General features: G+C 41.6%; 1 protein-coding gene across 1 annotated transcript in view; it reads right to left on the bottom strand.

Moving 5' to 3' along the window:
• Positions 1 to 12,093, bottom strand: part of KIF6 (kinesin family member 6) — a 417,940-nt gene extending 405,847 nt beyond the window's left edge. The window contains exons 1-2 of the mRNA XM_052648206.1: positions 12,028 to 12,093; positions 7,715 to 7,824 (exon numbers count right to left, since the gene is read on the bottom strand). Coding sequence (XP_052504166.1) covers positions 7,715 to 7,824; positions 12,028 to 12,093 — 176 coding nt within the window. The remainder of the gene's footprint in view (positions 1 to 7,714; positions 7,825 to 12,027) is intronic.
• Positions 12,094 to 15,350: the final 3,257 nt, after the last annotated feature.

The raw sequence follows: 15,350 nt of genomic DNA, 5'->3' as shown, positions 1-15,350 counted from the left end.
TTTCCCTTAGGAGAGACTGGTTTGATCTCCTGTCTGTCCAAGGGACCCCCAAGAGTTTTCTCCAGCACCACAGTTTGAAAACGTCACTAAAAAAGTGCTCAGCCTTTTTTATTGCCTAGCTCTCACATTTATACATGACTACTGGAAAAACCATAGCTTTGACTATATGGACCTTTGTAGGCAAAGTAATGTCTGCTTTTTAATAGGTTTGTCTAGGTTTGTCATAGCTTTTCTTCCAAGGAGTAAGCATCTTTTAATTTCATGGCTGCAGTCACCATCTGCAGCGATTTTGGAGCTCAAGAAAATAAAGGCTGTTACTGTTTCCATTGTTTCCCCATCTATTTGCCATGAAGTGATAGGACCAGATGCCATGATCTTTGTTTTTTTAATGTTGAGTTTTAAGCCAGCTTTTTCACTCTCCTGTTTCACCTTCCTTCATCAAGAGGCTCTTAATTCCTCTTCACTTTCTGCCATAAAGGTGGTATCATCTGCATATCTGAAATTATTGATATTTCTCCCCACAATCTTGATTCCAGCTTGTGCTTCATTCAGCCTGGCATTTTGCATGATGTACTCTGCATATAAATAAGCACGGTGACAAATAGCCTTGACATACTCCTTTCCTGATTTTGAACCAGTCCATTGTCCATGTCCAGTTCTAACTGTTGCTTCTTGACCTACATACAAGTTTCTCAGGAGGCAGGTAAGGTGGTATGGTATTCCCTTCTCTTTAAGAATTTTCCACAGTTTGTTGTGATCTACACAGTCAAAGGCTTTAGCATAGTCAATGAAGCAGAAGTAGATGGTTTTCTGGAATTCTCTAGCTTTTTCTATGGTCCAACGAACATTGGCAATTTGATCTCTGGTTCCTCTGCTTTTCTAAATCCAGCTTGTACATCTGGAAGTTCTTGGTTCACATACTGTTGAAGACTGGGTGAAGGATTTTGAGCATTACTTTGCTAGCATGTGAGATGGGTGCAACTGTGTGGTAATTGGAAGATTCTTTGGCATTGCCCTTCTTTGGGATTGGAAGATGGTGTAAGTTTTTCCTACTCTCCGTTTCAAATGTGGTAATGCTGATTTCTTCTCATCCCAAACTGGCTTCTTCCAGTCTTCTCCATCCTAGTAAGTGCCAACTCCATTTTTTTCAAAGTTCAGTCCAAAATCTTAGAATATATGCTTGACTCCTCTCTTTCCATTATACTCTGTATCCAACCCATCAGCAAACTCTGCTAGTCTGACCTTCAAAATACACCCGGAAGAACCCAATTACTTCTTAACATTTCCACTCGCTACTACTCTGGCCCCAGGCAACGATAACTTCTTGCCTGGTCTCCCTTGGCCCCCTTACAGTCCATTATCTACACATTGGCAAGAATGATCCTGCTAAAACATAAGTGAAATTAGTCCCTTCTTCTGTTCACAACCCTCCATTACCTTCCCTGAGCGCTTCGGGAAAAGCTCCAAAGGACCTGGCCACTCTGCTACACCTTAGCCTTCGTCTCCCTCCAGCCCTCTTGCTCACTCTCTTCTAGCCACATACATTCCTCGTGCTTCTTCAAGCAAGCCAGAACTCCATTCTTGCCCTATCCTGATCCTGGAATCCCCATCTCTCACACAGCAGAGTGTCTGGTTTCCTCACCTCCTTCAAGTTTCTGTTAAAATGTTCACCTTCTCTGAAATCCCTGTGAAAAACTGCAGCCATGCCTCCAGTTTGCTGCCGGTCATCCCAGCAATTTTTATTTGCCTTTCCTTACTGTATTTTCCTCCACAGCACTCAAAACTTTCTGACACACACACACCGCCCGTTCATCTTCTCCCACTAAAATGCAAGCACCTGAGAGCAGAAGTCTGGTGCACTCCTTGCTGTAGTCCCAGCCATTAAAACAGCACACAGTGGATGGGCAATAAAGATTTACCGACTGCATGAATTTTCTTGGGTGAAAACAGCCTTTAAAATGCTTAAATACTTTATCTCTGAACATACATACTTACTAATTTCTTTATTTAAAATGCTAAAGCCAATACTTTTTGTTTCTATCATCCTATAGGTGACACGTGGGATAGCTCCTCTAGGCCCTCCTGCGCACGTGCAGCCACTGCTCACTGGACGTGGGGTAGCTCCTCCCGCCCCCACCCCTGGCCTCAGGCGCCGGTTAGATCCTCTCCGCGGCCGTCCCTGACCTCGGACTGGAGTAGCTCCTCTCCGCGTTCCTGCGCCGTAGCAGGCTGGCACTCTTGGCTGCTGCCCCTGACCTCTGACATGGGGTAGCTCCTCTTGGCCGCGCTAAGTACGCCGGTCGCAGCCGCCAGCGATTGCAAGGTCAGCAGCTGCGCTTTGCTGGGGCAGCCATGAGGAGATACCCCACGTCCAAGGTAAGAGAAACCCAAGCAAGACGGTAGGTGTTCCAAGAGGGCATCAGATGGCAGACACTTAACCATACTCACAGAAAACTAGTCAATCTAATCACACTAGGACCACAGCCTTGTCTAACTCAATGAAACCAAGCCATGCCATGTGGGGCCACCCAAGACAGGAGGGTCACGGTGGAGAGGTCTGACAGAATGTGGTCCACTGGAGAAAGGAATGGCAAACCACTTCAGTATTCTTGCCTTGAGAACCCCATGAACAGTATGAAAAGGAAAAATGATAGGATACTGAAAGAGGAACTCCCCAGGTCAGTAGGTGCCCAAGATGCTACTGGAGATCAGTGGAGAAATAGCTCCAGAAAGAATGAAGGGACGGAGCCAAAGCAAAAACAGTACCCAGCTGTCGGCGTGACTGGTGATAGAAGCAAGGTCCAATGCTGTAAAGATCAATATTGCATAGGACCTGGAATGTCAGGTCCATGAATCAAGGCAAACTAGAAGTGGTCAAACAGGAGATGGCAAGAGTGAACGTCGACATTCTAGGAATCAGAGAACTAAATGGACCGGAATGGGTGAATTTAACTCAGATGACCATTATATCTACTACTGTGGGCAGGAATCCCTCAGAAGAAATGGAGTAGCCATCATGGTTGACAAAAGAGTCTGAAAAGCAGTACTTGGATGCAATCTCAAAAACGACAGAATGATCTCTGTTTGTTTCCAAGGCAAACCATTCAATATCACAGTAATCCAAGTCTATGCCCCAAACAGTAACGCTGAAGAAGCTGAAGTTGAATGGTTCTATGAAGACCTACAAGACCTTTTGGAACTAACACCCAAAAAAGATGTCCTTTTCATTATAGGGGACTGGAATGCAAAAGTAGGAAGTCAAGAAACACCTGGAGTAACAGGCAAATTTGGCCTTGGAATACAGAATGAAGCAGGGCAAAGACTAAGAGAGTTTTGCCAAGAGAATGCACCGGTCATAGAAAACACCCTCTTCCAACAACACAAGAGAAGACTCTACACATGGACATCACCAGATGGTCAACGCCAAAATCAGATTGATCATATTCTTTGCAGCCAAAGATGGAGAAGCTCTATACAGTCAACAAAAACAAGACCAGGAGCTAACTGTGGCTCACATCATGAACTCCTTATTGCCAAATTCAGACTTAAATTGAAGAAAGTAGGGAAAACCACTAGACCATTTAAGTATGACCTAAATCAAATCCCTTATGATTATACAGTGGAAGTGAGAAATAGATTTAAGGGCCTAGATCTGATAGATAGAGTGCCAGATGAACTATGGAATGAGGTTTGTGACATTGTACAGGAGACAGGGATCAAGACCATCCCCATGGAAAAGAAAGGCAAAAAAGCAAAATGGCTGTTTGGGGAAGCCTTACAAACAGCTGTGAAAAGAAGAGAAGTGAAAAGCAAAGGAGAAAAGGAAAGATATAAGCATCTGAATGCAGAGTTCCAAAGAATAGCAAGGAGAGATAAGAAAGCATTCCTCAGTGATCAATGGAAAGAAATAGAGGAAAACAACAGAATGGGAAAGACTAGAGATCTCTTCAAGAAAATTAGAGATACCAGGGGAACATTTCATGCAAAGATGGGCTCAATAAAGGACAAAAACGATATGGACCTAAAAGAAGCAGAAGATACTAAGAAGAGGTGGCAAGAATACACAGAAGAAATGTACAAAAAAGATCTTCATGACCCAGATAATCACAATGGTGTGATCACTCACCTAGAGCCAGACATCCTGGAATGTGAAGTCAAGTGGGCCTTAGAACGCATCACTATGAACAAAGCCAGTGGAGGTCATGGAATTCCAGTTGAGCTATTTCAAATCCTGAAAGATGATGCTGTGAAAGTGCTGCACTCAATATGCCAACAATTTTGGAAAACTCAGCAGTGACCACAGGACTGGAAAAGGTCAGTTTTCACTCCAATTCCAAAGAAAGGCAATGCCAAAGAATGCTCAAACTACCGCACAATTGCACTCACCTCACACGCTAGTAAAGTAATGCTCAAAATTCTCCAAGCCAGGCTTCAGCAATACGTGAACCGTGAACTTCCAGATATTCAAGCTGGTTTCAGAAAAGGCAGAGGAACCAGAGATCAAATTGCCAACATCCACTGGATCATGGAAAAAGCAAGAGAGTTCCAGAAAAACATCTATTTCTGCTTTATTGACTATGCCAAAACCTTTGACTGTGTGGATCACAATACACTGTAGAAAATTCTGGAAGAGATGGAAATACCAGACCAGTTGGCCTGCCTCTTGAGAAATTTGTATGCAGGTCAGGAAGCAAGTTAGAACTGAACATGGAACAACAGACTGGTTCCAAATAGGAAAAGGAGTACATCAAGGCTGTATATTGTCACCCTGCTTATTTAACTTCTATGCAGAGTACATCATGAGAAATGCTGGGCTGGAAGAAGCACAAGCTGGAATCAAGATTGCTGAGAAAAATATCAATAACCTCAGATATGCAGATGACACCACCCTTATGGCAGAAAGTGAAGAGGAACTAAAAAGTCTTTTGATGAAAGTGAAAGAGGAGAGTGAAAAAGTTGGCTTAAAGCTCAACATTCAGAAAACGAAGATCATGGCATCTGGTCCCATCATATTCATGGGAAATAGACGGAGAAACAGTGGAAACAGTGTCAGACTTTATTTTTGGGGGCTCCAAAATCTCTGCATATGGTGACTGCAGCCATGAAATTAAAAGACACTTACTTCTTGGAAGGAAAGTTATGACCAACCTAGATGGCATATTCAAAAGCAGAGACATTACTTTGCCAACAAAGGTCCGTCTAGTCAAGGCTATGGTTTTTCCAGTGGCCATGTATGGATGTGAGAGTTGGACTGTGAAGAAAGCTGAGCACCGAAGAATTGATGCCTTTGAACTGTGGTGTTGGAGAAGACTCTTGAGAGTCCCTTGGACTGCAAGGAGATCCAACCAGTCCATTCTGAAGGAGATCAGCCCTGGGATTTCTTTGGAGGGAATGATGCTAAAGCTGAAACTCCAGTACTTTGGCCACCTCATGCGAAGAGTTGACTCATTGGAAAAGATTCTGATGCTGGGAGGGATTGGGGGCAGGAGGAGAAGGGGACAACAGAGGATGAGATGGCTGGATGGCATCACTGACTCGATGGACGTGAGTCTGAGTGAACTCCGGAAGTCGGTGATGGACAGGGAGGCCTGGTGTGCTGTGAATCATGGGGTTGCAAAGAGTTGTACACGGCTGAGGGACTGAACTACACTGAACTGATAGGTGACAGAAATTGAAAGCTATTCCTATTCTCTGACTTGTGGGGATAACATCATGGAAATTGGAAAGCTCAATGGATGTTGGGAAGCTCATGAAGAAAAAAAATCCTTTTATTTTACTTTCTAAATTTAATCTTATTTCCTGTATATGGATCATACTACACACTCTGTAGTTGTAACTGAGTTTAATTCATTCAGCAATGTAAGCAGGCATCTTTCTATGAAAATAAATCTAACTTTATTATAGCAAATAAAATAAAGATTTTTAATTCAGAGGTTTAGAAAGAATGATCAAGAGACTTAAAAATAAGCAAACAGCACTTTTTCCATAAGTGCATGTGCAAATATACTGTTTATATCTGCATAACATACAGCATACTTTGGAAATGGCCAAAAGATAGGAACATGGCCAATTGTTTCTTAGCAATAAAACAGAGTCAAGTTGAACACAATGTTTTAGGAAATTGTGGTATTGTGGAGACAGGCCTAGTCCAGTCGTCATTAAGTCATAGCTAGTAAGGTATGTAGCATGCTTATACCAGTGGGAGAATGCCACCTTCAGAAAAGTAAGTCGTGTATTACAAGGCTACTCCTTAATGGACAGAATACAAGGCAATGAGGAGCCACAAGGACAAGGTTAGACCTACCTCACCATGCAACCATGGGCTAGTCATTCTGCTGTGCTTAGTGTAAAAGGAGACACAAGACAAAGATGGGGTGGAGGTGGCGGGAGAGATAACCATGGTAGACATAAGGGGGAAAGCTGTGAAGACCAAAGAGAGTCTTTCTGAGACAGTCGTCATCATCATCATCATCATCACGAGGAGGGAGGAGAAATAAGAAGTAGAGAGAGAAACAAAAAAATATCCGAGGTGGTTCTATCCATGGGCAAGGGCAGGAACAGTCTCAGATTAAGGCCCATGCAGAGCAGCCTCGAGAGGAACACAAGAGAGCAATTAGGACGCCTTCAGCAGGACCACACATAGTCGCTCAGTCATCTCCGACTGATTGTGATGCTATGGATTGTAGCCCTCCAGGCTCCTCTGTCCATGAAATTTTCTAGGCAAGAATACTGGAATGGGTAGCCATTCCCTTCTCATTTGGCCCAGAGATTAAACATGGGTTTAACTTGAGCTCAAACTTCTCCAGAAATTAAAAGTGTGGACTAAAAGAAATCATGTCATCTGGAGAACAAAGACACTATGGAACAGCCATAATCTCCAAATTTAAGGCCTGCCTACTAGAAGAGTATTTGGACCAAAGGCACTGATGACAATCCAGGAGCGGCTGAATGTTGCTTGAATCTTGCAGTTCAACACTGTGCCAGAGAAATAAAATGCAACCCATAAATATGAGTATATATGTAATTAAAAATTTTTACTATCCACATTGTTTAACTGAAATGAAACAGGTGAAATTAAATTTAATAATATATTTTAGCACAATATATTCGACATTTTATCACCTTACTGTGTAATTAATATGAAAAGAATTATTGAGCTTTTTTATAGTTTTTATTTCTTAGTAATCTTTCAGAAAGATATGTCCCATACTCACAGCACATCTCAATTCAGACCAGCTCCATTTGAAGTGCTTAAGAGCTCCCCATGGTGAGTGGCTGGTACAACAGACAGTACGGGTACAGAGTGCGTATGCACATGTGAGGTCACTATACCTTTTAGGCTATTAAGAAAGCTCACCTATTCAGCATATAGACTGTTCCTTAAGTTGTCATCTTTAATAAATTTTAGCCATGCATTGAACATCCTATAAGTGGGCCAAAAAGGAAAAAGATAACACTTGATAAACAGATATAATTTTTTTTTTTAAAAGGGTAGGATCTTAGGATAACCTGTTGGATACAGAAATATACCCCCTTTTTAATTCTGGGCACAGCAGTGAAAAGACAACTTGAATTCTATTTACTAAATAAGACAGAGAACTGTACTACATTCTCCCCAAGAAATGATACCAATAATTTCACAGTGGATATTAGAGCAGGACAAGAGTTACTTCAATAGTAGAATAGAACTGAAGAAGAAAAAAGGAAAGCTTACTTAAATCTGTAGCTTTCTCGCTTATTATTCACAAATCCGTCTGCCAAATCACGAGGTAAGATGATTTCCAAGCTAGGTGTTAATTTTTCATCTTCATCTATGGAATAAATCTGCAAATATGAAGACAACAAATGAATATAAAATGATAAAATTATGACTTGAACAATGACCGTGTTATTATGACATGCATTGTAATAGTATTTTAAAAACTGTACTTTTCAGATAAAAAGTCATAACATAGCACAACTTGGATAATTTTCCTGTTTAAACTCTGTGCACAGTCAAACAAATATATGGAACCGAACAAAAAGTAAAACCTAAATCAATGCCTGATCAAAGGTCAGATCCTCTTTGAATGATCTAATACTCAAATTTGAGTATTTGAATGTCTTGTCTGTCTCCATTGTTGAGAAAATAATAGCCCTGACAACAACATATTATCTAAGTATTGCTTTGGAATCATGGACCAGAAATTAACATTTTACTACAACCAATAAGCATTTCTCAGCATTTACAAAATGCTAGACACAGAGATGAAAGGCCTGGGTCTGAGCCTTCTCAGAGAGCTCACAAGAATGCCCTAATTCAAATTATGTTCAAAGAAGCTCGAGTTTCCATGAGAGATTTAAGCATTTGATAAAAGACATGTGGTTTCAAAAGACACATGTAATTCACGTCTTTGATGTCATTTTTTAGGTTCTCCTCCCAGCTCAGCCACTAATTAGAAAATGACCTGAGAGAAATCACTTAACCTCTTTAAGCAGATAGGGAAATGAAGGGTCTTAACCAACTCCTTTTACAACTGTAATATTCTGATTCTCTTCTTGGTTATCTACCCCTTTACTTATTGGCCAGGAAAAGCAAGAGTCCAGCCTATAAACAGATCATGGGGAATAGACAGAAGTCTACAATTTGATGTCCAAAGACCTGGGTCTAACACTGATCTCAATTTACCGGCTGTGTGACCAGTCACCACTTTTAGCATCTCAGTACATACATAAGATGAAGAAAACAGAATCGCCTCCATTACAAGATTGCTGTGGGGATCAAATGATGTCATGGAAATGGAAGCATTTTGTAATGCACCATAAAAAATGTTAGTCATTAGGTTTAGAAGTTTTTAAAAAAGACTTCTTGTCTTTCACCAAGAAATAAAATTCTTTCTAACAAGCAATACTTCCCGTTTAAGACCCATTTAGATGCTTGATTATGGGGGGAAAGTCGTATTCTGAAACAAGTAAAAAGCCTTCCTAAATCTCCAGAAAGTCTGAATAATTTTCCTAAGCAGATTTTTATTGAGCTCTCTCATTTAAAATGTGAGGAATTCATGTAAGAAAAGTCATGCTGTAAAATAAAATTATTCATAGAAAGTTATGGCATCGGGTCCAAGGCATTCTGGTTAGATTTTCTCAAGAGACATTTAAAAATTATATTCTATAGGGTACTACATTGTTTTTTTAAAAAAGGTTAATGGTTAGACAGGTGAGTGAAAAGGGTGAGTAAGACAAAAAAGCATACAGGAGTGAGGGATGCCATACATTTTAAAAAAACTTGTAACAGTAGTCGGAAGACAAAAAAGGCCAATAACTATTAACAGAGTAGGAACAGTGGCTTTCCACTCCTCTCATTAAGCCATTCTTTGAGGCATTAAGAAAAACCCACAACAAGAAAACCTGTTTAGTCTAATAGATTGGCTTTCTACCGTTAGTCATAAAAATACTTGAGATGGAGCTGTTCTCTAATAGGAGACAATTAGACCAATGCAAGGATGACTGTGAAGATATTTCAAAATATACAAAGCACTATGCAAATGAAAAGCACTGCTACTGTTACAATTATCACAGAGGGTCATCTTATGTATCTTTTAATATATTAATCTATAAATTATCATCATTTAATTTATAGTGTCTCAAGGGGTATGATTAATGAAGTAACAGAGCCACAAAATGAAGAAAAAAAAACCTTTGAGTCACTCTTAGTTTAATGCTACAAGGAGTATATCTAATCAGAGAAACCACCACACAATCTTTGGGAGCAAAAGTACAGGGTGCTAACAGTGGGATTTCTAAGGAAGGGTAGGGATACACTAATTCAAAACTTGTTCATCTGTGTTCTCTGATTTTTCCGTAAATGGCATAATGTTGTAACTCAGTAAGAATCTGGCATTATTAAAGTACAATATGATATCTAAAAATATTTTCTGGAGTAGCAAACAAGACACTCCATAGAATTTCACAGAAGAAATGCAAAAGAAAGCACATTTAAAAAATACAAACATTGTACTTTAAGGAAAGAAGTTCAAGCTAAATCCAATGTTCTCTATCAACCCACCGGCCCCCCCAAGCCCCACCTCTATCCATCCTGTCACATGATCACATCCAAGCACCTGTTTCTGACTGCTGAGTCAATACAGACAGGTTCAGTATTTTTAGCTAAGAATCTGGGGGTGGGGGTGGGGGAAAATGTGGATGTGGGGGCAATTTTTATATGTGATGTACTTTAAAAACCTTGTAACTGAATGTAAGAGGAGAAAAAATGGGAAGATACTCAATGGTTGCATTCCATACGCTATATTCCTTAAATTTTTTAAATGCCACACTTAGACTGTTTTCATGCATCTTTTCCTAACCGTATTCCATGAATGAAAAGACTGAAGATGAAAACGATGACAAGACACTATATTCTCCTTACTTTAAATATATAAATTTACATGAGGCAAATCCTAAATTATGAGCTGCTACATGGACGTCCCTTGTGGCTCAGCTGGTAAAAAATCCACCTGTAATGCGGGAGACGATTCCTGGGTTTGATCCCTGGGTTGGGACAATCCCCTGGAGAAGGGAAAAGCTACCCATTTCAGTATTCTTTCCTGGAGAATTCCATGGACTCTATAGTCCATGGGGTCACAAAGAGTCAGACACGACTGAGCGACTTTCACTTTACATGATGTTACACGGGCTTCCCACGTGGCTCAGTGGTAAAGAATCCACCTGCCAATGCAGGAGACAGAGATACTAGTTTGATCCCTGGGTCAGGAAGATCCCCTGGAGAAGGAAATAGCAACACACTCCAGTATTCGTGTCTGGACAATCCCATGCAGAGAAGAGCCTGGTGGGATACAGTCCATGGGGTCGCAAAGGAGTCAGACACGACTTAATAACTGGACAACAGCAAATGTTGTTACATATATACATACACTCTTTGTAGATATGGAGTAGAGATAAAATATTGTTAAAAATATACCCATTCCAGAGACTCATGAATATGACTCAGATGGCCCTTGCCTATATCCTTATTTTCTGAGGCAGAAAAGTTTTGTCCCAAAAGCTTTGGAATAAATAAATCCTTAATTAAAATCAGGGTTCTGCCACTCACCAGGAGGCTGGCTGAGCCAAATAATTTAACTTGTCTGAGACTCAGCTTCCTCATCTATAAAATGAGGAAAACATCAGCCTCGCAGGGTTTTCATGAGACTCAGGGATAATGCAGACAAAGGATCTAAGTCCCTCCCAAGGAAAGAAAACAATGTTTTGAGACGTCTGAGGAGCATTCAAAGTATTTCTGCTCAGAGTAGGATCATGCCTTAGCCTTCTTTGTACACTTCTGAGCTTAGCATCCTGGAAGAAACGCCTAACAAATGCTGTTAATGTTTTCAGAATAAAAGGTTTGTATATTCTTTGTGTAAGTTGCCTAAATACCTGTTTACATCTGCAAGGAGTGTATGTCGATGTTTATGTTCAGAATGACAATATAGTCAAAAAACTCGAAGGGCCCACTGTGTAAGAACCACCGTGTAGGTTTTGTGTGTCTCTATCTGTATCTATCATCCGTATCATCTTAGAGTGTGTAGACACGTATCTCTGGCTTGCACGTTTTGCCCGAGGGTGAAACAGAAGTTTGAATGCACCTGGGTGGGCAGAGCTGCATGACTGTTTTCGAGAAAAGTGCAATAAGGGCGCACAGCTGAGGCTAGTCTATGATCACGCATACACGCAGATGTACATGTGCGTGCACGGGTCTGCAGCTGCGTGGACACGTGTGTCCCGGAGTACGCAGGTTGTTCTGTGCAGGTTAATCGGGGCCCGCATGTCTGTGTCGGGTGGAAATGGACTGGGTGTCTGTCCGCGCCCCCTGAAAGCAATGTGTTGGCGTCTGTGGGCTACTCGGGTGCCAGGACCGAGTGTGCTGGACGCCTGGCCGCATCCCGCGCCGGGCGCCGAACCCCTCACCCGGGCCGGGGACCCTCGCGTGCCGCCCCTCCCCCGGCCTGAGAGGCCCCGCCGCGCCGGCGCCCGTGCTGCTCCGACCCGTACCCCTTGTTGCTGCTTCCGGACAGTGGGCTTCACCCTTGCGAAAATTTGGATCGTCTGCTTCACCATCTCCTCCTAGGCTCTTGCTCTGACCCTTGACCTCTCTCAGGCAGTGGCTCTCAAAACTTCTGACTCCCGCCGCCTCAGGCAAGCCGTAGCCTTGGCAACAGTAACTAGGGACACTACCCATGGAGCACCGCGTCAACCAGGACCGCCTCCTCTCCCTAATTGGTTGCTGACAGGTGGGAAGGCCCGGAGGGAGGGATTGAGGGCGGGGGCGGGGCCGAGGACGGGGCGGGGCCACACGGAGAGAGCTGCGCGTGCGCGTGGTCGGTCTGGCACCTGGCTTAGAGCCAAAGCTGGCCTGGAGAGTGGTTAATGGGATGATAGTCGTTATGTCTTGCCCGTTTTTTAATCCATTCTTTCTCTCTGCCAACACCTCTTTTTAGCACTGAAGTCGTTCTGGTTTTTATTATTCATTCATTGAAAAGATAGCACTTGATTTGTGACAGCAATGTACTGTCTGGGGATTCGGAGCTAAGCAAAATCTTCCTGTGCTCCCTTTGAGATTAGGGTCTGATGAAGGAGACAGAGTTTTAATGGGAAATCACAAGTTAAGAGGGGGTAAGACCGAGTCCTGTGGAAGGGCACCTTATCTAGTTTTGTTTTGGAAGAGGCCAAAGAGTCGGACCCGACTGAGCGACTGAACTGAAAACTGGAGGAAGGGGGACTGTTTTTCACGCAATAGTCCTGTCATGAAAGGATGGGCTCTAGTGTGCACTGTTGGTGGGAATGTGAGTTGGTACAGTCACTATGGAAAACAGTGTGTATGGGCCTTAAGAAATTAAAAATAGAACTGCCGTGTGATTCAGCAATTCCACTCCTGGGTATATATACAAAAGATTTGAAATCAGAGAGATAGTTGCACTCCCAAATGCACCAGAAATATTAACCAAGATATGGAACCAATCTAAATGCCCACTAATGGATGAATGGAAAAAATAAAATGTGATATATATATATGAATATTATTTTATATATTATGTTTTATATCTATAATGGGGGTATTTATATTATTCTGCCAAAAAAATAAGGACATCCTGCGATTTTAACAACATGGATGGAACTGGGGGGTATTATGCTTGGTGAAATAGGTTGGAAAAGACAAATACTGTATGGTCTCACTTACATGTGGAATCTAGAAGAGTTGAACTCATAGAAACGGAGAGTAGAATGGTGGTTTCCAGAGGCCAGGAAGTGGGGGAAATAGGGAAATACTGGCCAAAGGGTAAAAGGCCCCAGTTATAAGTTATGGGGGCAACTTTGGTTATATATTTGCTAAGACAGTAAATCTTAAATATTCTTTAAGAAAAAAAGAATTATGTGAGGTGATAGAATTGCTGACTGGCTTTATTGTGATAATCATTTCATAATATATGCATGATCAAATTATCACATCATATACTTTAAGCTTATATGTCAATTGTATCTCAGTAAATATGGTTTTTCCAGTGGTCATGTATGGATGTGAGAGTTGGACTGTGAAGAAAGCTGAGCGCCGAAAAATTGATGCTTTTGAACTGTGGTATTGGAGAAGACTTCTTGAGAGTCCCTTGGACTGCAAGGAGATCCAACCAGTCCATTCTAAAGGAGATCAGACCTGGGTGTTCTTTGGAAGGAATGATGCTAAAGCTGAAACTCCAGTACTTTGGCCACCTCATGCGCAGGTTGCCAAGGTTGCCAACATGCCAATGTTGACTCATTGGAAAAGACCCTGATGCTGGGAGGGATTGGGGGCAGGAGGAAAACGGGACAACAGAGGATGAGATGGCTGGATGGCATCACCGACTCGATGGACGTGAGTTTGAGTGAACTCCGGGAAGTGGTGATGGACGGGGAGGCCTGGCATGCTGCAATTCATGAGGTCGCAGAGAGTCGGACACGAGTGAGCGACTGAACTGAACTGAACTGAAATCTGGAAAAGAAGTAAATAAGAAAATAATAAAAAGAAAAGATGGAGTATTCAAAAGACACTGTTAACCCATGAAAAGTTGTTCCACATATATCCACCAAGATGATACATGTTAAGAAAACCACAGTGAGATATTGCTACATGCTTATCAGAATGACTAAAATTAAAAATAGCCACAAAACAAGATGCTGACAAAGATATAGAGAAACTGAATCACTTATGTATTACTGGTAGGAATGTAAAGTGTAAAACATATTGTAGATAATTATACAACCACCCTAGAAAACCGTTGAGTAGTTTCATACAAAACTAAGCAGCTATTATAAAATCCAGCATTAATATCAGAGAAATGAAAACATGTTCACACAAAAATCTAAACATGAGCATCTGTATGGCTAAGTCCCTTTGCTGTCTAACTGAAACTATCACAGTATTGTTAATCGGCTATACTCCAATATAAAATTAAATGTTAACAAAATTCAGGAGACCCAGGTTCGATCCTCGGGTGTGAAGATCCCCTGGAAAAGGGAATGCAATCCACTCCAGTATTCTTGCCTGGAGAATCCCATGGGTAGAGGAGCCTGGCGGGCTACAGTCCATGGGATCTCAGAGAGTCAGACACAACTGAGTGACTGATACTTTCACTAAAAAAAAAAAAAAAAGACAGAAACTATTACATGAGTGTTCATAGCAGCTTCATTCATAGTAGCTCCAAGTTAGAAAGAACCCATATGTCCTTCAACCACTGAATGGCCAAACAAACTGTGGAATACTATTCAGCAACTAAAATGAAGAAATTACTGATACATATAACTACTTGGATGAATTTCCAAGGAATTATGCTGAGTGAAAGGAATCAGACTCAAAAGTCAAATACTGTATGATTCCATTTATATAACATTCTTGAAATGACAAAATTATAGAGATGGAGAGCAGATTAGCAGTTGCCAGGGGTTAGACAGGCAGAGTGGGGGGAGGTGGCTGGGGCTGTAAAAGGATCTTTGTGATGGATTGTTCTTTCTCTTGACTGCGGTGGTCACAGAAATCTACATATGTGATAGCACCACACAGGAGGAGACACATGCACTCACACGCACTACATATAAACAGCTGAAAGTTTAATACCATTGGATGAGATGGACGGATTGAATCAACCTTCATTCCTCAGTTATAACATTGTACTATAGCTATGCAAGATGTTACCAGTGGGAGAAACTGGGGGAAGAGGATGCCAGATCTTTCTGCATTATTTCTTACAATTGCATGTGAATCTACATTGATCTCAAAATAAAAAGGTTTAAAAAGAAACTCTTAGAGAATGAAAAGGCAAACCACAAAGTGGGAGAACAGTCTT

The sequence above is a fragment of the Budorcas taxicolor genome, chromosome 11, assembly GCF_023091745.1.
Source record: "Budorcas taxicolor isolate Tak-1 chromosome 11, Takin1.1, whole genome shotgun sequence".
Lineage (NCBI taxonomy): Eukaryota > Metazoa > Chordata > Mammalia > Artiodactyla > Bovidae > Budorcas > Budorcas taxicolor.
Note: the sequence above shows the minus strand (reverse complement) of the source record. Positions and strands in the feature narration are given on the sequence as shown.